General features: G+C 36.4%; 1 protein-coding gene across 1 annotated transcript; it reads right to left on the bottom strand.

Annotated features, from left to right (window-relative positions):
- Positions 1 to 3,412: 3,412 nt before the first annotated feature.
- Positions 3,413 to 23,727, bottom strand: LOC584164 (adhesion G-protein coupled receptor G7). The gene is made up of 16 exons (XM_030994248.1): positions 23,631 to 23,727; positions 21,749 to 22,093; positions 20,409 to 20,507; positions 18,490 to 18,891; positions 16,172 to 16,294; positions 15,018 to 15,134; positions 13,913 to 14,034; positions 13,271 to 13,417; positions 12,590 to 12,775; positions 11,204 to 11,632; positions 10,725 to 10,892; positions 9,656 to 9,771; positions 8,844 to 9,130; positions 7,782 to 7,848; positions 6,821 to 7,079; positions 3,413 to 6,684 (listed from the first exon to the last, which is right to left on the bottom strand). Exons 1-16 carry the CDS (start codon positions 23,701 to 23,703, stop codon positions 6,070 to 6,072), a joined length of 3,555 nt encoding a protein of 1,184 aa, XP_030850108.1. The 5' UTR covers positions 23,704 to 23,727; the 3' UTR covers positions 3,413 to 6,069.
- Positions 23,728 to 25,347: the final 1,620 nt, after the last annotated feature.

The following is a 25,347-nucleotide window of genomic DNA, read 5'->3' as shown; positions in this document are numbered from 1 at the left end:
AAAAATTAAGCTGGATTTTCACCACAATCAAGAAGTTATTAGCCATACATTTTCACTTCACTCACTCTCCCTCTCTCTCTCTTACCTGCCTCTCTCTCTCTCTCGCAATCTCTCTCACTCACATACACACATATTTTTTTTTTTTTAACAATTTTGTTTTATTTCTCCAGATGTGTAATACAAACCATGACATACAATTGAATAAAATAAACGATTCCATGACATTTGCTCCGGCGACAATTGCTCCGCTGTAAATTTCATACACTAATCGAATGGCTAACTTCAACCCTGGATTCAACACTATACCCTACCCTAAACCTAACCCTAAACCTAACATAAAACCCTATTGAAACCCTAACCCTAACCCTACATCTTAGACGAAATAAAGCCCGGAGCAATTGTCGCAGGAGCAAATGTCGTGTCACCAAATAAACGTGTTCAATATTGATGCTTTTACATAAACATAATTAAACACAAACTTATTTGAAGTATAATATAACTTAGCAACAAAATAAACGTATAAGTACCTAAACATAATATGTCAATTGTAAATGTTATTAACTTATATATTACAAAAAAAAACAAATCTGGAGATATACACACACACACACGCACGCGCACACACACGCATGCACACGCACTCGATCACTCCTCAGTCTTTGCCTTTCATTCTACTCTTCTCCTTGTACTTCTGCATCATAAGGAACCCCATATATTATGTCTCTTATCTGTTTGTATTTAATTTGAGGGAATAACCTAGATAAGTATTTATAATTTTGTTATCCCTCCACTTCCTTGATTGTACATGTATCATTTTGTACACTTTTATGTCAGGTTTGGTGAAAATAAATTCAATTCAAAATTCAATTCAGTTCAATTGTCAGGAGTCACAAGGCATTAAGCTTCGTTTAACTTAGAGCCTCGGGCAATTCTGTTTAAACAAGTTTATATCTCTTCATATATCTTTCAATATTTAATGATTTTTATTATGTATTCAGAACTAAATAAATAAATGAATTGAAATAAAAATATTAAAAACAAAATTACTTTCCTTGACCTACAATTTTTTTTTGGAAGCATAAAATGAACCATATTAAGCTAGGCTATAACAACCAAAAATCATTATATTAAGAACAAATCGATAGGACAAATTATGATATTCTAATAATAAATTGCTTTGATGAAATCAGAGCGCGAAAAAAGTAGGAAACCCTACCTGGGTCTACCCGTTTGTGAAGCCGGATATATTCTCAAAGTCGCACGCTTCGGCATTGATCATTTTGTCAGACCAAGTCGGAAGAAAGATTGTATGCGGGTAGTTTGCTGATGGATGGCTGGCGCCGCGGTAAAGGAAGAACTTTCACAAAAGTCAATTTTTTGTCGAGGTCATAAGTGTATCCATCATTATTTTGATAATCTATGATCCACATGAATCTTCAGCTACATTGAGATATGCACTTTATCTGCCTTGTACCCGGTCATTAACAAAAGCCCACAAGGATTCAATATATATTTAGAACAAATTACCCGCCCCAAACTTAGACAGATTTAAGCGTTACATCAAACTTTACCCAATGCGTAGAAGCCTTATATCACATCATTTTAATCACCCTATGAAATATTGATTCAAAACGATAAAAAAAACAATGGAAGTATGAATACCGACTAGGCCTATCTATTTCACTATTTACTTTATTGAACAGCTTGCTTTTACAAATTTCATGTCGCACACGGTAATACAATATATAGTTTCAGTACGTACTTGCTTTGTTTCAGTTGTATTATAAACTTACAATGCAATCCAACATTGAAAGGAGATACAATACAGGGTGCCCATAAAAATAGAAACCCAAGTTTATATTCGTAAGTTACTCGATAATCCCAAATTATTTTTTTCACTAATGTATATGTAAAGGGTTAGGAAATTACCCTGTGACCTGTAGAGGGCGGAGTGCTAAGACAAGCCGGCACTCTTTGCTTGGCCCTCTCACTGGTGAGTTGACCAAACTTGAACCACTGTTATGTTTAGTAAATATTAATATTGTTATGCTAGAGATTTGTTATGTACATATGTGTATTGTGTCAGAACGATTTCAGTAGTTATTTTGATGTATCATGTGGGTTGATATGATTATATTGGAAACGAGGATTTAATGTTAAACTGTGCGATGCTTAGCGCTTTGATTTGTTATATGCATTTACATTGTAGTACATGGTTATGTACACTAATAAGTTGAACACGCGGTACCAAAATTGGGTGTAGTGCGTGCGCGCTAATGTCGTGCCTGGTCCCAGGGCCAGGACCAGGACCAGGACCAGGGTACGCTCTAATTGATGTGATGAGTATAAGTCTTGGTTTAGGAATGAGGTCATTAAGAACGGTAGGGAGCATAGAAAAGAAGTGCTAATAATAGAAGTTGAGTGTTTAAAAGTATTGCATGTTGTTTGTATTTTGGTTGCTAAGCTAGGGGATATTAATTATGGCACTTCAAACAGTGATGATCGAACTTTGACTATGTAGCCATTCGAGGGTTTCTAGCGCCCTCTATCCTTGTAAACCTTATTTCTCATTTTGCAGATTGCTATAAAAGAATATTGTTACATGTTAAATTGAGATGGAATAATAGGAGTAAGAGCAATGTTTAGGGTTAGACCAGGAGATTATTGGAGTTTGTTTGGAAGTAAGAAAAGTATGGAAGATAAATATATGAATGTGTTGCTTTATATGAGGTTTATATTGACTGTTACTTCTAGTTGTTTAAAGGGAAAGTCCACCCCCAAAATAAGTTTGTTTCGATAGAGGCAGAATAATAAGAAAATCAGGTGAGTGAAAGTTTGAGCAAATTCTGAATGAAAATAAGAAAGTTATGAATTATTGAAGTTGTGATCAATCAAATACAAATTGGCAACTCTGTGACTTATTATACGAGCTCTCCTTCATTTGCTTTGTGCATAATATTCCATAAAATCATGTTTTCTTCGTTATTGATGACGGAATATATATATTTGTTCCTTGCAGGGGGAGTATAGAAACATATTTGCAATTATTATATTTAGGGTGCATGTATGGTTGAAATTTTTCTTGAGGGAAAATGAAAATTTTTGATTTTTTTAGTACTGAGGAAATGAAAGTTGAGCTCGCATGATACGTCATAGAGTTGCCAATTTGTGTTTGATTGATCACAACTTCAAAAATCCTAGCTTCCTTATTTTTAATCGGAATTTGCTCAAACTTTCACTGACTTGTTTCTCTCATTTTTCTACTCCTATTAAAACTAACTTAATTTCAGGGTGGACTTCCCCTTTAAGTATTTGGGTCAGGTATTTACCTGTGTTAATGTTGAGAGTTTCAGCTACATTGTACTGTGGCAATTGGTTTTTAAAGGGCAAATTTACTCGTTTAATATTTGATGGGAATGCATGATCTCCATGATTATCGGCATTAGTGATATGTAATGTGTCTGTTACTGGTTACTACTAATAAAGACTCTTTGCTTGGCCATCTCACAGGTGCCATTTGTCTCGATCAACTGAAGTGTCTAGGACCAGCTGGGGACGAGACTTGTCTCAAAACACGTCCCGCCCTCCTGCCGTCGCAAAGGCCATTCAGCCAATCAGCATGTCCGGCGTTGGTGACCACGAGAAGCCGGTGACGAAAAGAACGAAAGAAACACTTTCGCCCTCCAGCTCTCGCTGACCAATCATAGCTGAGGAAGCCTCTCACGTGTTCATGGCTATTGATTAGTTGGATTACTCTGCTTACCAAATGGAAAAGGAAAGAGAAATGCGATGTACATGTATGTATGATCTGTCTGTCATTGATTTCGAGTTCTCGACCACCTCACATATACATCAATGAAAAGCTCATATTCCTTTTAATCATAATGACAATAAGAATAGGATTATTAAATCACAGTTGGCTGACTTCAGACGGTCTGAAGGGGCATTGACAGAAAACAAGTCGAGGATAGTTGTTTTTAAAAGACGAATGATTTGGGAATATTATTTATCGATACTCATACGCCTGATATTATCGTCCTTTATTTGAATACCTTTAAGGCTAGCCTAAAGACCTACTTTGCACACAGTAAATGGAAACAGATATTTCTCTTGTGATTATTAATGTCGTCACATGTCAATTTGTCTTTATGTCTTGCATTATGTACGTTCCTGTAAGTTTATTACATGATATTTCCTCATCAATTCGTGTAGGTTATAACGTAGAGGGCTTAGAGACAATTAACCTTGAATACAGCTGTATGAAGATTAACCAACGAATTTTGAGTAGTTTAATGAAACATTTATGTCTCCTTTTTTTCAGGGACATCCTGAACAATGAAGTTTAAACTTTAACAAAATCAGTAACGAATACAACGATTTTTTTAGAATAAAGTACACTTTCCGAGTAAAACCGGTGAAATCAATTTCTACTAAGATATTAAAAGTTAAAACCTCATGAAACGATATAAACAGTATAATCATGGAGCAACAAGGTAACTTCAAGGACTGCATGTATTAAAAGAGGCATCAACCGTAGAGATTATATTTTAAGTTTGTAAGAAAGCTGGTTTTGGATAAATTTGTCATTACTTGACAAAGGTTTAAAGCCGAAAATTTGTATATTTTGTATATCCTACGATTTTTCATTATAATATTCTTCACTTGACTGTATATTATGTCGTCAACCGCCGCAGGATTTATATATATATATATATATACATACTACACACAATTATATGTAAACATTTAATCTAAATCTTTTTTTAACCTTTATAAAACAATTTAAAATGACAATATACAATCTAATGATTATGATCCCTAGGAAGCAGAGTTTTGCTTGTGATCGGGGCCCTTTAACAAACAAGAACAAAATAATGAACAAAATTAATTAAAAGTAAAAGACTTGCATATAACAAACACGCACATACCGACCAAACCATGCACCAAACATTTACACATTCATAAAGAAGGTTTCGAATTAAATACAAGTGGAAGAAAGAAGGAAAAGAGAAATACCTACTCAACCATGGATATCTTTCTTTGAAAAATACCTTTGTTGTACATTGATTTAAATCTGTTAATTGTAGAACTTGATCTTAGTTCATGGTTCAATACACACATATATATATATATACAAACACACACACACAAACATATATATACATATACATGATTATATATCTTTCCAAGAGATTTGCCAAAGCGGTTGTGTAGGTTATTTTCTTACATTTGTTTACAATTTTTCTAACTTATACGTGTATCTAAAGGCATTCGCCTCGAGCTGAGTCATGCGGCCCCCAGCAAAAGAATTAATAAATGAAGGTTCGAGATTGAGCAATCTGTCGGTCAATTTAAACCGTGTGTCGCCGCAGCCACTGGCCCGTCTCTGTGGTCTAGTGGTTAAGGCATTAGCGTTCTAAGCGAGTGACCCGAATCGATTCCTGACGGAAAAAATTCTTTCAACCTTTGCCAAAATGTTTTTAAAAAAGGACAGCCATTTCGGAACTTCGATTTAAGCTATGCAACCTTTGTTGTCAAATTTCGTTTCGCAATAGAAATATTGATATAAATTAAGTCATGACTAAAAATGACTAAGAAGAATTGAAAAATAAAACCATCGTACCATCATTATCATCATTATAGTTTTTAAGACAATGAAAAGACCTCTTCTCTGAGTAATACACCACAAAGTATCATTACACAATAATCATTATGACCATGATTACTTCGACAATCTACCATACATATAAATGTGAAATACAATAAAGATAATAACATAACAAATTGATCACACAGTACTCGAACATTTTTTTAACGGAATATTTGTAATTGAAAATTATAGGGAAAGGGGGGGGGGGGGGGGGCGGGTCATCTGATGCCCAGCCCACCCCTTCCCTGCCTAGTATGCCAATATATTAGATCATGCTCTCTTAATAAGACCTTCTTGTGGCTTACATGAATAAGCATTTTTTTAATCAGTAAGAATGAATGCATCGCTACAGTCAAAACCTTAACTGAGCAAGTGGCCGTTGCAAAATCGGTAGTGCCCCTGGCATCTATGTCACTGCTCTAATTTCCTTTGCTGACGTCCGTTGAATCAATTGGAAGATTGACGGAAGCATCACTTGATGCAGAAGCATCATCATCACTCCTCTCATTGTGGATGGTGCCATCCGCAGCATCCTTAGGGAGACCTGCAGCAGCATCATTGTTGGTGGAAGCAACATCATCGGTGCCCTCAGTAGCTTTCCTGACATCAGTTGAATCGACAGTAGCACTGAGGGTTTCATCATCCGTGATGGAGGAAACATCATCATCTCTCTTAGTGGATTTTGTGACAGATGCATCAATATGGAGACTTACCGTCCCGACATCAGTGCCTGTTGCATCCCGATCCGTGTCCTTCTTCTGTTCCTCGGTGGAACTTTGGATATCTTTGTTCATAGGTGGTGTGACCCTTTCCTCAACCTGGCTAGCATCATAGGTCGGGTTGAACATACACACAGGATCGGAATTGTCGTCTTTCGTAGGCACACCGCTGGAAGTGCTTGCTTCTTTCTTTAGGAACTTGTCAAAACAAGTTAGCCGCAATTGCTTACGGATGTGAGGCTTCCGGACGCAGTAGAGTAGAAAGATGAAAAATCCTTGGAAGGAGTTAAGAACGACGAAAATCGGCTGAGCCACCTGTTAAACGCAAATGTTTCAGAAATAATAATTAGGTATTGCTGGTGTATTTCATTATCATAACTGAGTTCTTAAGATATTTCTTAGAAGAGATAGATACCACTCAGGAGTTATTATTTAAGCTAGTTGGCTTTACCTGACTGAATAATGGGATCAAAAGAAGATATCCGGTGACCCAGGTCAGACTGAGCAGGAACAAGATGCAGATCGCGTTCTGAACGCGTTCGATAGTCTCTCGACGTTCTATCGTAGCCTCTCTTTCAACTTGACCAGCGATATTGGCTGACCGGAGCACTTTTCGAACCACCAGGATGAAGATGACAATGTTGATAAGGAGAATGATGGACATGGGAATCAGTAGACCACCAATTTGAGCCCAGAATTGCAGAAAGCATCTGTTGATAGTAAATATGCATTGTGTAAAGAGACTGAATTAAATCAAGCAATACTGACTATCTTAGCAATAGTTATACGAAATGTCCATGGTCCTTAAAACTTTTTAACCGAAGAATTCTCATTGTACATTATTTCCCATTATTTATTTTGGCAAGACCAAGTTTTGTTGTCCATCCGCTACCAACAACATCTGAGAGTTTAGTATGTGTGGAGACTGTATTAAGTCAGTGGTCTTTCGAGAGCTTGGATCGTACCACATACCCGCGAAAGTGAATACCCTTGGGTATAGGAGTTTGGAGCACTATTTTTTTTTGCCCCCGAAAATGTGAAAATCGTACCCAACCCACCCCCCCCCCCCCTTTAGCACCAGGGGAGGGGGCCCATCTTCTTTTTTGAAACAAATAAAGTTAAAATTAACGTGTCTTTACCTGTTTTCCCCAGGGTAAGGCACCCCTGGATCCGCCACTGTGGACAAAGGACGACACGAAGTAACCCCTTGAGGCTTTCTCGCGTAAATACAAGTTCTAGATCATTTTTGCATACTTGCTAACTCATAAGATACCAAAATACCAAATGCCTATACACTAGATTAAATTACAGAACGTGATCATTTTGCTGAATCCGAAATGTGAAGACCATTAGGTATACCCTGTGCTTTGCAATCCAATATTACGGCTAAACTTTCAAGTATTACCACTTACAGATCATCATGAGCATAAGAGCCTCTAGCAATAGCTCCGGTAAGAACCACGATGAAAGCAGGAATTCCTGAAAAGACATACGCGTATGAGGAAATACGTTTTTTAGTCATTCATAATACGCCTACATTAGACATGGGCAGCTTATTCATTTCCCCGTTTTTCGATAGGCCTAATCATGTTTCGTTGTGCTGTCCAGCTCACAAGTTCTTCCCACGGTTATGGAGACACTATGATAATTTTTTTTGTTGAATGATTAGATATCTCGATTATAATACTCTCTGGGGTTTAGAGTCTTTTTTGTAAAAATCACATGTCATGCCGAGTGCCGTTTCATATTATTAATGAAGAAATTACACTTAAATGGTAAAAAGAACGAATTCATGTGCATTATTAGTTAATGCCTGTTGGACTATTGTCCACCTTAATGTGATCTATCCATAATTAATGTCCGTCGAGTTAGCATGGCTAAATGGATGTAATATCCTGCTAGAGTTTTGGAATTATTTTGATAAATAAAATACAGAGAAAAAACACATTTCCTTTGTTATATTAATTTTAATTATTTTCCTTTGATTGCCCATTTAACATTAATAATAATAATAATAATAATAATAATAATAATAATAATAATAATAGTCTTATAGTCCACTCCAAATTTTATTAAACCGAAACGGAAATTCTTTTTGCCCAATTGATCGTGAGCCCGGCAGCCACTGAGCAGAGCCAGATCGGCGTTGTTCTTTCCCTTATTGTTGAACGCCAAACAGGGTAGCAACAACTCCCGTCTTTTAACGTCTTTTGGTATGACGCGGCCGGGGTTCGAACCCACGACCTCCCGGTTGTGAGGCGGACGCTCTACTGACTGAATAAATGAATGATCGCAGCAAAGCAGGTTGTCGCACCTTGCCGAACTCATTGTTTTATGGATACTTTCAGTACCTTTATGTTCTAACAAGTCGGTGGAAGGTTTCTGATCTATCTGTATGTAAAACATACAGAAACTGCATGTTTATAGTACGCACTATTCCAATAAAAAATTGTTTAAGGAAACAAATATCTTACCCCATGCAGCTAAAGATGCCTTGATCATGAAATTCTGGATGTAGGTGTTAACAATCTTCACAATGATGATGATGTAGGTATTGTACCCTTCCACACCCATCCATGCAATGGAGGACAAAACGAAGAAGTGAACTAGGGCCGTCAGGAAACCACAGGGTCCAGCTTGGACCTCACGATAACCTCTGATAGAATCCAGAGAGATCATGATGACAAATGTCGTGTAGAGACACAGCAGGGTCAGGCACAGACAGATGAAGATCTGGTTAGGCTGTTTGGTCCTCAAATCCCTAGCAAGATTGTAACATCAAAATTAGGTTAGGAAAACGTCGAATCAATACATGTAAAGGCTTACCATCACCTCATCAGCAACAGAAGAATAGATCAAGAAGAACAAAGCAAAAATTGAGTGAAATGAAGGAGATTTCGTGATTGTGCTCTACCTATATATCTCTTTAATGATATTACAAGGCACACAACCTCAGAATGGCGAAGCCTGTTGAATGAAATCAATATGGGTGTGTAATTATTCACGACGATGTTAAACGAGAAACGTGTGTCCGACAAAGGTGTTCGAAATGAATATTATTCTTATTCTATACAGACTGCACACTATGAGGCAGAGGATTTGATCTACGAATGATATGATTTTTACAAATGCATATTGTAACCTATTTATTACCTCTATTTATTTATTTCTTTCATAGTTTATGTAACCATTCTAAAATCGAAGATAGAAGGACAAGAGAAAAATCTAATATTTTGTCTCTTTTGTATTACATTAATAATTGCATTTTCTTCTTCAATGAGCTCACTTGTTCCACAGGTAGGTTGCCAATGTGACAAGAAGACTGAAGATAGAAATACAGCATCCAATGTAAGTCAGGATGTTGTTTGTCTCAATTAATGAATCCTCCTGTCTGTGGGTATCCTGTAACGTGAAAGAAATGTGACCTCAAACTGAAACATCTTTTTCGAATGCCCAAATAAAACTGATTAGTTGAAATGAGCTTTCATAAAGTCTCTTTCATGTCGTCAATTAAATCATGGACCTACTACATGATTAAATACTGAGAAATTGGGGGTCTATTTTAATGAAAAGGGGTGAAACTTTATATTACTGATTGACAAGGATTTCACATGACTACATTTTACACAAGAGTCCATACCTTCCAACTTTGTTTGATCTTAAGAGTGAGATTATTATTCATACCCAATTGAAGACAAAATGTCTACTTTATAGTTCTTCGGGAGTAAAAGTGGAACTGTTAGAGGTCGAATAATGACCACTCGTCACTAAACACCTGGGGAGTGTTTCACAAAGATCCTAAGTTGAACTTATCTCTAAGTTGGACTTAAAAAATATGGAAAGCCATTAGCATCTTTGAAAATATTTTGTAAAAGTTATTTTGAAAGGCATTAATTGTTTATTCAAATCATTCATATTTTCTATCATCAAGGAGATTTCATGTTCTGGATGTGGAATTTATAAAAAGTCGAAAATACTTGAATTTCTGCTTTTGAATATATTTCATTTTAAGACTCCAATGGCTGTCCATAATTTTTAAGTCCAACTTAGAGTTAAGTTCTACTTAGGATCTTTGTAAAACACCCCCCTGGTAGTGTTTTTTTCACCAGTCTGGAAACAGTAGCCGTGTCCATTTGCATTACACCAGGCGTAAGATATACTGCCCCACCACACGGTATAGTACACACACCATAATTATTTAATCCGTATGACCTATTATACCCCTTTGTCATTAAGAGAATTATCAAGCTATATCTCTAGTAACCTACTGCCCATAGTTAGTCGGGTTATAATTGTACGGGGAAAATTGATCGATGATAACGGATATAACAACTGCCTAATTGCTTTTTACTGACCATTATAACAGCGAAGTTGGTAAGATGATCACACGCACAGCGCACGCCTTCCTCATCATAGCGCTCATCATCAGTTGATGCGAATCCAGAAACAAGAACACATCCATCCTGGGACCAATCTTCCTCCACCTCATCCCAGAATGAACACATGGGATTCATGTATCCAGACTATACAACAGCAAAAACAAAAGCAAAACATGCATAGACCAAGAATCAATTTGTTAGATAAAGCATGACAGAAGAATGTTCAATAATTTGAATTGGTAAAGTTAAATATCCCGTTTATGAGGGGAATCAAACACAGGAGTTATACCCCCCAAAAAAGGCTTTACACATTTGTTAAAATCTTCATCAAAATAGGTATGTATGTCTACAAACTTAATTATCTATAAATACTACTAAAGGCAGATTACAAGTTCGTATAATTTATATGAAAAAACGCTATTCTGCCATTTTATTTTAAAAGTTATAAGCCTTACCTTTATTGTAGTGAAGGTAAAGTTGATGGATTCGGTCAAGGCTGCTACTTTTCCTTGACCAATACTGAGAGAGATCACGGGCGAATTAGCCGATCGATTAAAGCCTTCATTATCTGCACTAATTGTGCGCAATGATTTAGAAATGAACAGGGTTGGAGTTGAAAATACATTGAAGATGACCCGGACGTATTCACCACTGCCATTTGAAGGCGATCCTGAGAGTAGGGCCGTGGACGAAATGACGGATGAAATTGAAGGTGGAATGTTGACCTGAGCGATGATGTCTGGTCTGGTAGCAATGACGTCATCGCGGTCATCTTGGGTTGGAGCATTAATGGTAATATTGGACTTGGTCAGGTCTGAAAGACTGGATCCAGCTAGCGAAAGCACGAGACCACGCATCAAGTCGTCAGCAAGTACACTTCGGACCTGTTATTTGAATTAGAACTTAAATATATGATTTGCTTTTATTTCGATTTGCGCATGGCTCTGCCCCACAGTACAATAACCTCTAGATCTTTACGCTCTCAAACCCAGGATTACTTGTTCTTCAAGCTAAATACATGTAAGGGAAGGAAACGCGGGAAAGGCGGGATCTTCTATGTGGAATGCTCTCCCTCAAAAGACTCGTAATAGCAGATTAGTTAAGGTGGTCAAACATAATTTATACACAAAAAGTAGGCCCTATTAATTTGAATTGGCTTACATATAATCGTTCCCTATTACGTTTGTGTATATCTTTGTTTTCTTTTGTATAACGCAGATGCTTATGGGCGATTTCATATTTGCACAGGTGCGCCTTGAGTTTGATTTCAAGTGGGTTTCGCGCCTTGCAAATCGTATGTTGTTATCAATATCATAATCTTAATCATTACTATCATTATTTGTAGTATCATCTTTTTAATCATTATAATTATTGCTATTTACATTATCCATTTTTTTTTTATAGTATTATTGACACCATTGTTAATATTATTGTTGTTATTATCATTATCATTGCTATTATTGTTTGTTTAATTATTTGTTATTGTTAGTATTATCATTATTTATTTTTAATTATTGTCATTGATGACGAAGATTAAAAATGAGGCAATAAGCATCTGCCCATGCACAGACGAATCTGTGATGTGATGTATCCCGCACACATAAATGCACAAAATTATGGTGTTGTTTGGTAGATTTTTCACGCAAAAAATTAAAATTTGCGCCTTGTTGGTTTGGAGACCACAAATGGATGGATGGCAGTTTCGACTTTGTTCTTGTTGTTGTTTTTGTTTTAATCCATGCAAGAAATTACATTACTTATGACATCAACTTTGACATTAAGTTTCTTGATCAAATCAAATTATGTGTTCAAAGCCCTAATTATTATAACATTAAAATCACCTGTACGGCTACATTTGGCTGCTGAATGTTGAGCATCCCACCATCGGCTACCTCAACACGACTGATTTGTTCCTCAAAAGCCTGGATGAATTTACTTATTGCCCCACCTTCTCCCTCAGCGGCTTCAAGTTCCTCTGTTTTTACCTGAGCAATATTGCTCGCAATACTCGTTATAGACTCTGTTACCTGTCAAATTAAACACAAAAGATGAAAATTATTTAAACTATAGTAGGGGAGAGTTGCAAAATCTCGGAAATCAAAGTGAATGACGATAGCGTATTAAATAACATGATAGCCTTAACACGCAACTGTTATTTTGGAGCTGTTACAAAACTTCCGGAAGGAGCAACCGCCAAGGGGTCAAAAAGATATTAAAGGACAGCGACAGATCTAAATCTGTCATAGAACCAACAAAACATTATTCAACATTTTCAAACAGCCAGATATAGGGTGGGCCGCGCTCTAGTAAATTTTTCATTCACAGTAGTTAAGCATCAATGCTTCCAATATTGTTAAAACCGGTTATGGTATTTACCTCTTTCACATCTATGACAATTTTAAATATGTATTGGAGGAAAGACTCATATTTTTTCCCCGTTAGATATTTATCGGAACATAATACAGTCACATTCCATCGCAACTTCATCTTCAATATGATTAGTTTGGCATCTTTCAGAATACCTCTTCAGTTGTAAGATTCTGCTGCACAATGTTTGATGTTATCTCTGCCACAAACATGATGTCATCTGATGTGATATCTTCGATGTTGGAAGTAACAGATGATACTTGCTGGCTCACTTCATCGGCGTTTTCCTCACTTATGATTACCTACAAATTTGAGGGAACAATATCTTACAGCATGTAAATTTTAAGTGATCGACTTAACCTCCTTAGGATGATACAAAAGTTGCGAACATGTTTCACTTATAATATTTAAATGATACATGTTAGGTTCGTTTTTTTCTGTAAACCATTTTTATTATAAAAAATTAAAAAAAACAGTGTCCCATAATATCAAATTTCATAACTCATGAACCGGTAGATAATTGCTGAACAAAGTTGGCGGTTATAATCGCCTATACGGTTGTTAAAAGATTGTTAACAGACGAACATCTTATAAGTGCAATCATTCTGTAAAGGTGTCGTGATCATAGAGGTGGCGTGATAGGTCATTTTATATTTATCCATTGAAAAAATTAATTCATCAAAAAAAAAATCAATTTGTAAAGATCTGCAATATTGCATTTTTTAATACATATAATATGAAGGTTATAAAAAAAAACTATTTTTAATGATCAAATTAGAAAAGAAAATTCCAAAAACCTGTGACATTTCGGTGAGAATATCTGTGACAGTTCTAAATGGTCCGCAATTATCCACGGGTCGCCACTGGGTCTGGGTAATACCATCGCCGATACACAGAGCCCGTCCGATGGGTTCATTGGCTGTTTGATATTTAACAAAAATATACATATATATATATATATATAGCGAAAAAAAAACACTGGCAAACAATTATTACCATATACGAAGAAAAGAGGAGACATAAATGAAGTAAAGAAGTATTGTCTACGATTGAAATTTTCCCAAGTAATGCATGCCTTTGGAACTATTCAACACATTCAACAACATGCGTGGATCTAGGATATTAATTCGGGGCGGAGGCCTTGGGGCTTGGGGTTCCTGCATTCATTTTCTACGTGTGCCTCGCTTAAATTCAGTTTGATCCAAGAAACAGTTTGGGGGCTTTAATAAAGGAAGGGGCTTTGAGCCTACAAGCCCTCATCTTGATTCGCTAGTGTTTAATAATGAAATAAAAACAACAACATCAGTTAGACATCATAATATCAAGGCTATTTTGGAAATAATATTGAGTATTAAAGTGAGTCGTTTTCCATTCTTTCCATTCCAGACTGTCATGACAGTCTAATTGAGTTAGCGTTATAGCGTCAATGTCGTTTCTAATCTCGAGCTTCTGTTACAAGCCTTAATAGGGACTTTTAGATTTACACGACGAGAACGTGGACTGCAACGTGTGACACCCTTTTACGACACTGCCAGTGCATTAAAGGACGTCACACGTGACTGCCAGTGCCTTAAAAGGAAGTCGCACGTCCACGACCACGCAAATCGAAAAGTCCCTAATGTCTTGTTTACATACGACGTGGCAAAACCGCGAAGGTTTTGTTTTGTTATGATGACGTAAAGTGTGATATGTTTCTCATTTCTATATCTTTTGACACAGAGATAAGTGTATACGGCCAAAACTTTTTCCTGAGCGCAGTCACCATTCATTTACACTTTTCTTTACTGTGCCACTTCTGAACAAACATTTAGGGAAATTATCACATTAGTCGTGCTATTCAACCTATAGACTCACGTTTATACTTCTTTGACTTAAAATAAACGAAAGACAATGAAAACCAACCTTGAGAAGTGTTGAATGGACACATTCCTGTTGAATTTGCCCATGTTCCGTTTCCACCTACCGGGAATTCGACTCTTTCAAACCGAGGAGAAATCCATGTCATATTCTGGCAAATAGCTTCACAAAAGTAAAGAATAAAAAAAAAAAAATTGAAAGAAACTAGGCTTGAATCGAATTCAATATTTATTTATCTACAATAAATCGATTGCTGAGAATTGTGCAGAGATTATTTTTCGCCAAGAGGTGCCCAATGTTAAAGCCCCTCTAAAGTGCTGGGAGCTCCAATTTCGCAAACAAATTTGATGGCAAAATTTCGCTTAAATTGTACCTTGATGTGGAAGAGGATAGACCCCCCCCCCCAAAAAAAAAGCGTTTGAAGACAAGTATTGATCAAAGAATACATAATATAGGCTTTCAGTGGTACGCTGAAAAACAAATATTTTGTATTATTTCGTCAATATTCGACTTCAAATTTATATTAAAATTCCGATTTAAAAATTATAATAAAAAATACCACTACTATTTCCAATAAAAGATAATAATAACATCTTCATTTATATACGTAAATACCCAGGGGACGCTCAAGGTGCCTACGAAGTCCTACATAATGATCCTATAATTGCTAAGCCCAGCTTCCCAACGACCTGAAAGCTTTCAATGAATAGATTGTCAACATGTATATATTTTCTACACCTGGGTAGAAAGAGACAAATAAACATGAATGTCTCATCAGTCCTCTCCTCAGTCCGGTGACGTATGCATAAGACCACGACATTCTCAACCTGTTAACGATGACTGGACATATTAGATTAAATTGATAGATTGAGCAGAAAATGATGTGCTTGACAAACATTGACATTCATTCGCTTATCCATCAAATGACGGGAATAGCGTCATCAGATAAATAAAAGCTTTCCCCCTCCCTCAAAAAAGGGAAAAGGAAAGTTTTTTTCTTCTTCTTTCATATCCAGAGATGATGGGAAGAAATTTGATTTACTTATCCAGAAATATAAAAAGGTGTTTCATCATTTCATTCAAATGTTTTGGCTCATATTCACCCGTTTTAAAAGAAAGGACGTGAATCCTGGATTTGCACAAAGTATTATCATTTTTTTAAAGATATCATAAGCGGTAAATTCAAACATATGACTTACGACTTGGTTCATCACAATGGATCCCATCATAATGATCTTGGCATTCACACTTGTACTGTCCTTGTCCAATGGGACGACAGTCACCATAGACGCACGGGTTTCGTTGGATGCAAGGATCGTAACCTGGCAATACTTTTAGTAAAATAGTAATAGCATAGAACTTACGAATTAATGTTTTCATTTCCCTCAGTTTCCTTGGCACCAGCGTTTAGACATATTGTTACGATTCATTTACTTTTAAGAGATGAAGGGCTAATTTCAAAGAAGAAGAGATTTTAAGATTCAACCATTGATAACAGCTTGGGAGCTCCCAATGTTAGTACACTGTAAAAAAGAATTTGTTCATTGGTAATTTTTACGTATTTTTTCCATGTAGAATTTACTTCAAAACATTAGTTTTGCCACTTACGCACTAAATTTAAGTCTTGCTAACTCAAACTTTCAATTTAGTAGAACATACGTGGAATATTTAAGTAAAATCAAATACATAAGAACTTTAGTAATTTCAGCTTGTATTAATTTAGTAATTTTAACTCAAAATCAGAAATTATACGTATTACTCAAACAATTTAATATGTTGATTATTCTTATCTTTTTAAAGTAAGGACCGATGCAGTGCGTAATAGAAATATTTACATAATTTATGAATATTCATTAAGACCAAATTAAACTCTTTTTAAATGAAACAATTCTTTTTTGTGGTTGAATGAAAATTTAAGGACTTTAAAACATTTACTAATTCATTTATCATGGCTAAGCAAAGACAAGACAATTTTTATTTGTTACCCAGTTCAAAACAAATCAAAACTTGATATTTCAGGAAATTGTCAACCAATTTTCCTTTTAAGATGCTACGATCAAGTATATATAAAATGTGGAGCCTTTCAATATGTGTCGAATTGAAGCGTATGTAATAGTTTGAGATGGTGGTAGATATATATATACGGTTAAATCTTAAATAGAAGTAGTGAATGATTAGTGGATGTTACTTGTTAGATTAGATGGGTACCAAATCGTGCAATATGTAATCCTATCATAGCTTTTTTTTTAATTATCTAAAATGATTACAATACTTAAATTATTTACGTTAATGTAACTCGATTTAACCGAGTAAAAATGTATTCAGCAAAATAAGTAAATTCTACTTAAGATGCCGTAGGTAATATTTACTTAATAAAAATAAGGCAATTCTTTTCCTCAATTTTATTGAGTTATTTCGACTATTTTTTTTTTACAGTGTAGGAAGGTTCATTTTCCGAACCTTTATAATTCCGCAGGCTCATAATTAACAAACAAATTGTCCATACCTGGGGGTTCGTAACTGTAAAAAATTAATAGGGGTTCATAAAAATCAGAAGATTCGTAGTTCCATACAATTATACAAGGTTCATTATTGTGAAAATGAAAAATGTGAAAATTTAATGGGGTTCAGTATTCCGAAGGTTCGTAATTCCATAAACGAAACATGGCTTTATCGGAAATAAGAGCCCTGTTTTTTGTTTTGAATTATGAAACTTATCTTGTTTCCGGAATTAGGAACCCTGTTTTATTTTAGGAATTACAAATCCTGTATAATTTTCAGAATTATTAACCCTTTTCATTTCCAGATTTTTGAACTTTTGGAAAAATGCCATGTAGTCAAAATAACACCAGCATTTTGCTGGCTCCCACTTGCCCCCACAGTGACGTCGTCAAAAATCTTTTAACATTTTTAAAATGTCAAAATTTATTGTGTTGGAACGTGGCCATTCAAAATTGAAGTTAAAACATTCATTCCCCCACCTAATATATCAAACCATGAAGAAAACATTACAGTGATTCAAATGTGTAGAATAAATTCCCCCAAAATGATAATACATTTACAAATGCCAACGACCTAACATATGGGTTCCTGTCCAGAGGTTAAACCTGAGACTTCTTATACCCAACCGATAAAGTTTTCATTGATCACTGATAACATTTATTAATTCCGTCGAATTATCCTTTTTTTTAAATTTCTTTTTGTATTAACTCTATCATCACTGATTATGATTTGTTATTTGTTGTTTTTGTCAATGCTGATTACTTATTTGTGTTCACTCCATCATTGTAAAATTATCGTATATCGGCTTTGCCGCAATAATTGTATATTTTGTTAAATCAATACTTAATTTTATCTAACCATCTATCTATTTCAGTCGAACCGTCAAACTGACTCCAAACCGACCACATACCGCCGATTTCATTGGCCATTGGGGATACTCATGGCGATGCAATTGTTCGGTCTATAGTCGGTTTGGAGTTGGGCTCATTGTTGGTGTGACTAGAGTAAGAAGTACATTGAAAATGCAGTGATATCCAACATAAAAGATAATATAATATCATCACAAACTCACCTGATAGGTCAATAGAGATAATCTCAACGTCCATTCGAAGACTGGGGAATATCTTTGCTCCTATGGCAGCAAACCACATCTTATTGGTATCTACATACACATCATCTGCATAGGAGCTATATCCATTGATAGTTGTGATGACAGATTGTATGTCAGACGGATCGTTACCAGTCCCTATTTGGACTAAATCATCATAACGGGAGAGACGCAAATATTGGAACACAACTTGAAATCCATTCGTAGCGTTTGTTTGAATCAAGGTTGCGTTATACAATCGTCTTGTAGTGGTTAATGGTAAGGCGATGATATGTGATTCGCCTTCCTGAAGATATGTTGCTGAATAATCTGCAAGAATTTTTTTCACAACACAAGAAGGAAAGAAACGAATAAAAAAATAAAATAAAAAAAGAATGGAAAAAACTATCAACTTTCGTAAGTGAACATGATTCCACTGACATTACAACACATTCTACATTTTCCACCTCAGATCATATGGATACAATGTTCATTCGAATCAGTCTTTATTCATTGCAAAAATGTACAGACTGACCTGTCCAGATATGCAGACACACGACATCATATTGGGAAAATGTAGTGCTTTTATCCGACTTTGAGGTTCGGGGGAGGGGGAGGGGGGGGGGGGGAGGAGGTTAATCCGAAAGCGACACTCAGACTGGCACACTTGTTATCAATGAACTAGATAATATCAGTAACTTTGATAGAATGCTCAATATATTGCTTCATAATTCAGCACCCGTATTCCAACAATTCAGTGTTCGTCTAACTAGGCCCTTAGGCCAAAAAAAAAACAGAAATCATTTGGTTGTCCTCGACCGCCCGCTCGTCATTTTCGGGCCGCTCGTATTTATTTATTTTTATTTTTTATTTTTTTTTAAATTATTATTATTATTATTATTATTATTATTATTATTTTTTTTTTTTTTTTTTTTTTTTGGGGGGGGGGGGGGGGGGGGAGCTTTTTTAAATGCCAAACATACCATTTAATGCATTTTGCAAGGATCAAAATGCGTCACGTTGCCAGTTTGGTCTTTTCAGTACGCAATTCTGTATTTATTAAAATGGCCATTTTAATTTTTATATGTCATAATGCCGTTCATTCAAATCAGGTTCTGAGCATTCTTAAACTCATTTTAAAGCCCATCTGTACTATATAGTTTACAGGAGGGATTAGACCACCCTGCAAGGTTACTGGACAGGTGGTTATCTCATCAAATCAGCTCCCAGTTAACATAAGATAAAGAGGATCATGGGGGACCAATGGGCACCGATTAGTCATTGTTTGCTATATAGAGGGCGCAAGTAGCTATAAGTAGTACAGTGGGGAGTTAAAAGGTGCTGTATTTTAAAGTCAAAAATACTTTCTGTGTTGGTCTTGATATTCATTGTACTTTAAAAAAAAACGCCCGCCCGCCCCTACTCCAAATGATCTTTTTTGTTGGCCTTTATCATAAAACATGTTATCAATAGAGACTTTTAGATTTGCACGTCGACATAGTGAACTGCTTATACGTGTGACGTCCTTTTAAGGCACTGTCAGTGCCTTAAAAGAACGTCACACGTAGCAGTCCACTATGTCAGCTTGCAGATCTAAAAGTCCCAAATAACAAGTGACAAGAACTGTTATAAACTTCTGAAATCGTGACATTTATTTGGCTGAGAGCAAATGAGAGCAAATCTGTCGTAGATTTTTAGACATTGATTTTATGAAACAAGCCCCTGGGGTTCCAAATTAAGAATTATGCTGATTAGGATTTATGCAAATTTACCAATTAAAGTTGCATTCTATACGTGTATGGTAGTATAGCCAGCGCCACATAATAAAAACACGGGGATGTACTTACTACATGATGATTCATCCTCATAATTGTCACAATTGTAATATCCATCGCAAACCAATGTCACAAACACGTTCATGTTTGATCCCGAACAAGGAAAGAAATCTGAAACAGGGAAAGAACGATGTGTGATTTAGGAGTATTCGCTTTCTTCTGATTATAAACATAATCCCTATAACCCTAATCTCTGCTTCAGGACAGCTACACCCTAGGGCAACCACCCCTAGGAAAACTACCCTCTAGGACGACTACCCCCCTGTCAGAGTAAAATGGGAAATTTGTTCTTATTTTATTTGTTTTCCTATTTTCAAGGTCATCTAGACATTAGAGGGCGTTGGTGATAGAAAATATTTCGCTTGTCTGAATATATGCAAATTAGGGTGTGGTGCCGAGAATGCTTAAAGGTGTGTACGTGTGGATTTAAGTCAGGGCAGTTGACTAGAAGACGGAGGTTGAAGCTGGACGTGTGAGAGGTCTTGAACATGTACCCTTATGTGTGTTGTGGAAGTTGCTACCAGAGCCTTGATTTTGTATTCGGCGCAAGCAGTCTGTTTCCTCAGGCGACACCGGTACGAGAGGTATCCTCCATGTAGCCCAGAACCTCGATTTTCCTGCCATTGGCAAAACCTTGTCAACATAACTCCATGTAACGAGGGACAAGAACGTTCTTCACTACAAAATTAGTAACACGCTGAGCGTCGTCGAATTAGCATCCAAGAATCGCCGAGTCATTATATCCGGGATCTTGAAGCACATGACCGATTGCCGTAAATAGCGATTACGGGACATCAACCTTCACAAGTCTCCAAGCATCGAATCGTCGTAGGAACCACGTCGGTATTTGATCTTCTGATATAGCAACAACTATTAGCAAATACCAAACAAAAGGCCTTTCGCCTTATTCGGACAATTTTCTTAATTTCGGACACTTAAAAAACCGGGAAGTTAACTGTAGACGGGACTACACTCTTTTTGTATTAACTCTATCATCACTGATTATGATTTGTTATTTGTTGTTTTTGTCAATGCTGATTACTTATTTGTGTTCACTCCATCATTGTAAAATTATCGAATATCGGCTTTGCCGCAATAATTGTATATTTTGTTAAATCAATAATTAATTTTATCTAACCATCTATCTATTTCAGTCGAACCGTCAAACTGACTCCAAACCGACCACATACCGCCGATTTCATTGGCCATTGGGGATACTCATGGCGATGCAATTGTTCGGTCTATAGTCGGTTTGGAGTTGGGCTCATTGTTGGTGTGACTAGAGTAAGAAGTACATTGAAAATGCAGTGATATCCAACATAAAAGATAATATAATATCATCACAAACTCACCTGATAGGTCAATAGAGATAATCTCAACGTCCATTCGAAGACTGGGGAATCTCTTTGCTCCTATGGCAGCAAACCACATCTTATTGGTATTTACATACACATCATTTGCATAGGAGCTATATCCATTGATAGTTGTGATGACAGATTGTATGTCAGACGGATCGTTACCAGTCCCTATTTGAACTAAATCATCATAACGGGAGAGACGCAAATATTGGAACACAACTTGAAATCCATTCGTAGCGTTTGTTTGAATCAAGGTTGCGTTATACAATCGTCTTGTAGTGGTTAATGGTAAGGCGATGATATGTGATTCGCCTTCCTGAAGATATGTTGCTGAATAATCTGCAAGAATTTTTTTCACAACACAAGAAGGAAAGAAACGAATAAAAAAAAAAATCAAAAAAGAATGGAAAAAACTATCAACTTTCGTAAGTGAACATGATTCCACTGACATAACAACACATTCTACATTTTCCACCTTAGATCATATGGATACAATGTTTATTCGAATCAGTCTTTATTCATTGCAAAAATGTACAGACTGACCTGTCCAGATATGCAGACACACGACATCATATTGGGAAAATGTAGTGCTTTTATCCGACTTTGAGGTTCGGGGGAGGGGGAGGGGGGGGGGGGGGAGGAGGTTAATCCGAAAGCGACACTCAGACTGGCACACTTGTTATCAATGAACTAGATAATATCAGTAACTTTGATAGAATGCTCAATATATTGCTTCATAATTCAGCACCCGTATTCCAACAATTCAGTGTTCGTCTAACTAGGCCCTTAGGCCAAAAAAAAACATAAATCATTTGGTTGTCCTCGACCGCCCGCTCGTCATTTTCGGGCCGCTCGTATTTATTTATTTATTTATTTTTTATTTTTTTTTTATTATTATTTTTTTTAATTATTATTATTATTATTATTTTTTTATTTTTTTATTTATTTATTTATTTATTTATTTATTTTTTTTTTTTTTGGGGGGGGGGAGCTTTTTTAAATGCCAAACATACCATTTAATGCATTTTGCAAGGATCAAAATGCGTCACGTTGCCAGTTTGGTCTTTTCAGTACGCAATTCTGTATTTATTAAAATGGCCATTTTAATTTTTATATGTCATAATGCCGTTCATTCAAATCAGGTTCTGAGCATTCTTAAACTCATTTTAAAGCCCATCTGTACTATATAGTTTACAGGAGGGATTAGACCACCCTGCAAGGTTACTGGACAGGTGGTTATCTCATCAAATCAGCTCCCAGTTAACATAAGATAAAGAGGATCATGGGGGACCAATGGGCACCGATTAGTCATTGTTTGCTATATAGAGGGCGCAAGTAGCTATAAGTAGTACAGTGGGGAGTTAAAAGGTGCTGTATTTTAAAGTCAAAAATACTTTCTGTGTTGGTCTTGATATTCATTGTACTTAAAAAAAAAACGCCCGCCCGCCCCTACTCCAAATGATCTTTTTTGTTGGCCTTTATCATAAACATGTTATCAATAGAGACTTTTAGATTTGCAGGTCGACATAGTGAACTGCTTATACGTGTGACGTCCTTTTAAGGCACTGTCAGTGCCTTAAAAGAACGTCACACGTAGCAGTCCACTATGTCAGCTTGCAGATCTAAAAGTCCCTAATAACAAGTGACAAGAACTGTTATAAACTTCTGAAATCGTGACATTTATTTGGCTGAGAGCAAATGAGAGCAAATCTGTCGTAGATTTTTAGACATTGATTTTATGAAACAAGCCCCTGGGGTTCCAAATTAAGAATTATGCTGATTAGGATTTATGCAAATTTACCAATTAAAGTTGCATTATATACGTGTATGGTAGTATAGCCAGCGCCACATAATAAAAACACGGGGATGTACTTACTACATGATGATTCATCCTCATAATTGTCACAGTTGTAATATCCATCGCAAACCAATGTCACTAACACGTTCATGTTTGATCTCGAACAAGGAAAGAAATCTGAAACAGGGAAAGAACGATGTGTGATTTAGGAGTATTCGCTTTCTTCTGATTATAAACATAACCCCTATAACCCTAATATCTGCTTCAGGACAACTACCCCCTAGGGCAACCACCCCTAGGAAAACTACCCTCTAGGACGACTACCCCCCTGTCAGAGTAAAATGGGAAATTTGTTCTTATTTTATTTGTTTTCCTATTTTCAAAGTCATCTAGACATTAGAGGGCGTTGGTGATAGAAAATATTTCGCTTGTCTGAATATATGCAAATTAGGGTGTGGTGCCGAGAATGCTTAAAGGTGTGTACGCGTGGATTTAAGTCAGGGCAGTTGACTAGAAGACGGAGGTTGTAGCTGGACGTGTGAGAGGTCTTGAACATGTACCCTTATGTGTGTTGTGGAAGTTGCTACCAGAGCCTTGATTTTGTATTCGGCGCAAGCAGTCTTTTTCCTCAGGCGACACCGGTACGAGAGGTATCCTCCATGTAGCCCAGAACCTCGATTTTCCTGCCATTGGCAAAACCTTGTCAACATAACTCCGTGTAACGAGGGACAAGAACGTTCTTCACTACAAAATTAGTAGCACGCTGAGCGTCGTCGAATTAGCATCCAAGAATCGCCGAGTCATTATATCCGGGATCTTGAAGCACATGACCGATTGCCGTAAATAGCGATTACGGGACATCAACCTTCACAAGTCTCCAAGAATCGAATCGTCGTAGGAACCACGTCGGTATTTGATCTTTTGATATAGCAACAACTATTAGCAAATACCAAACAAAAGGCCTTTCGCTTTATTCGGACAATTTTCTTAATTTCGGACACTTAAAAAACCGGGAAGTTAACTGTAGACGGGACTACACTCGTGGGTATTGGAGTAATTAATTGACCGTACGTATATGTACATATTTGTGTAACAGCAGCTTTCTATGAATTTAGTTGTTGATGTAGTTGTCAATAAACAGTCTGTAAAACTCATTTATGAGAGTCTTTGTGGCTATTTTGTTATATCCGGGGAAATCTTGACACCCCCTACGAACAACTACCCCCTAGGATAGTTGTCCGGGGGAAGAAGTTGTCCTAGGGAGTAGTTGTCCGGGGGTAGTTATCCTAGGGGGTAGTTGTCCGGGAGTAGTTGTCTCGGGGGTAGTCGTCCTAGAGGGTAGTTGTCCTAGGGGTTAGTTGACTGGGGCGGTTATCCGGGGGTGGATGTTTAAGGGGTAAGTGTCTTAGAACCATCAAACTTAAATGCTGATGAATATCAGATAAATCGAATAAATATAAGTGTATAAATGCAAGAAAATAAAAACTGATGAAATACAAATGAATAAAAAAAAAAATCTTTACAGAAAAAAAACGAGCTATAACAAGTGTGTAACAAACGAGAAATGTATTTTGACCATCAATTTTAGTGCGCAATGTGTTAATTTAAATGCTACAAATGAATTAAATCGAATGACCAAATAGCGAAAGAAGCACATTGTTCACTAATTTGAAAATAGAGAAAGGAATATTAACCCGGAAGTTTTATACTTGTTAAGGTAAGGGAGGCTTTAGGGAGCCCGACTTAATAGTTAGGTTAAAAAGGGCTGTTGATATTGGTGGGAGGTAAGACAGTA

The sequence above is a fragment of the Strongylocentrotus purpuratus genome, unplaced genomic scaffold (assembly GCF_000002235.5).
Source record: "Strongylocentrotus purpuratus isolate Spur 01 unplaced genomic scaffold, Spur_5.0 spur5_scaffold_21, whole genome shotgun sequence".
NCBI classification, from domain to species: Eukaryota; Metazoa; Echinodermata; class Echinoidea; order Camarodonta; family Strongylocentrotidae; genus Strongylocentrotus; species Strongylocentrotus purpuratus.
This window is presented reverse-complemented; position numbering and strand designations above follow the sequence as displayed.

Excerpts from the sequence above, each read along its gene's own strand:
- LOC584164 (XM_030994248.1), bottom strand. The coding sequence starts at position 23,703 with ATGAACGTGTTAGTGACATTGGTTTGCGATGGATATTACAACTGTGAC. Across the intron at positions 10,893-11,203 it reads TTACCTTCACTACAATAAAG|TCTGGATACATGAATCCCAT; the intron begins GTAAGGCTTATA and ends GCTGTTGTATAG. Across the intron at positions 9,131-9,655 it reads GCAACCTACCTGTGGAACAA|GGATTTGAGGACCAAACAGC; the intron begins GTGAGCTCATTG and ends CAATCTTGCTAG.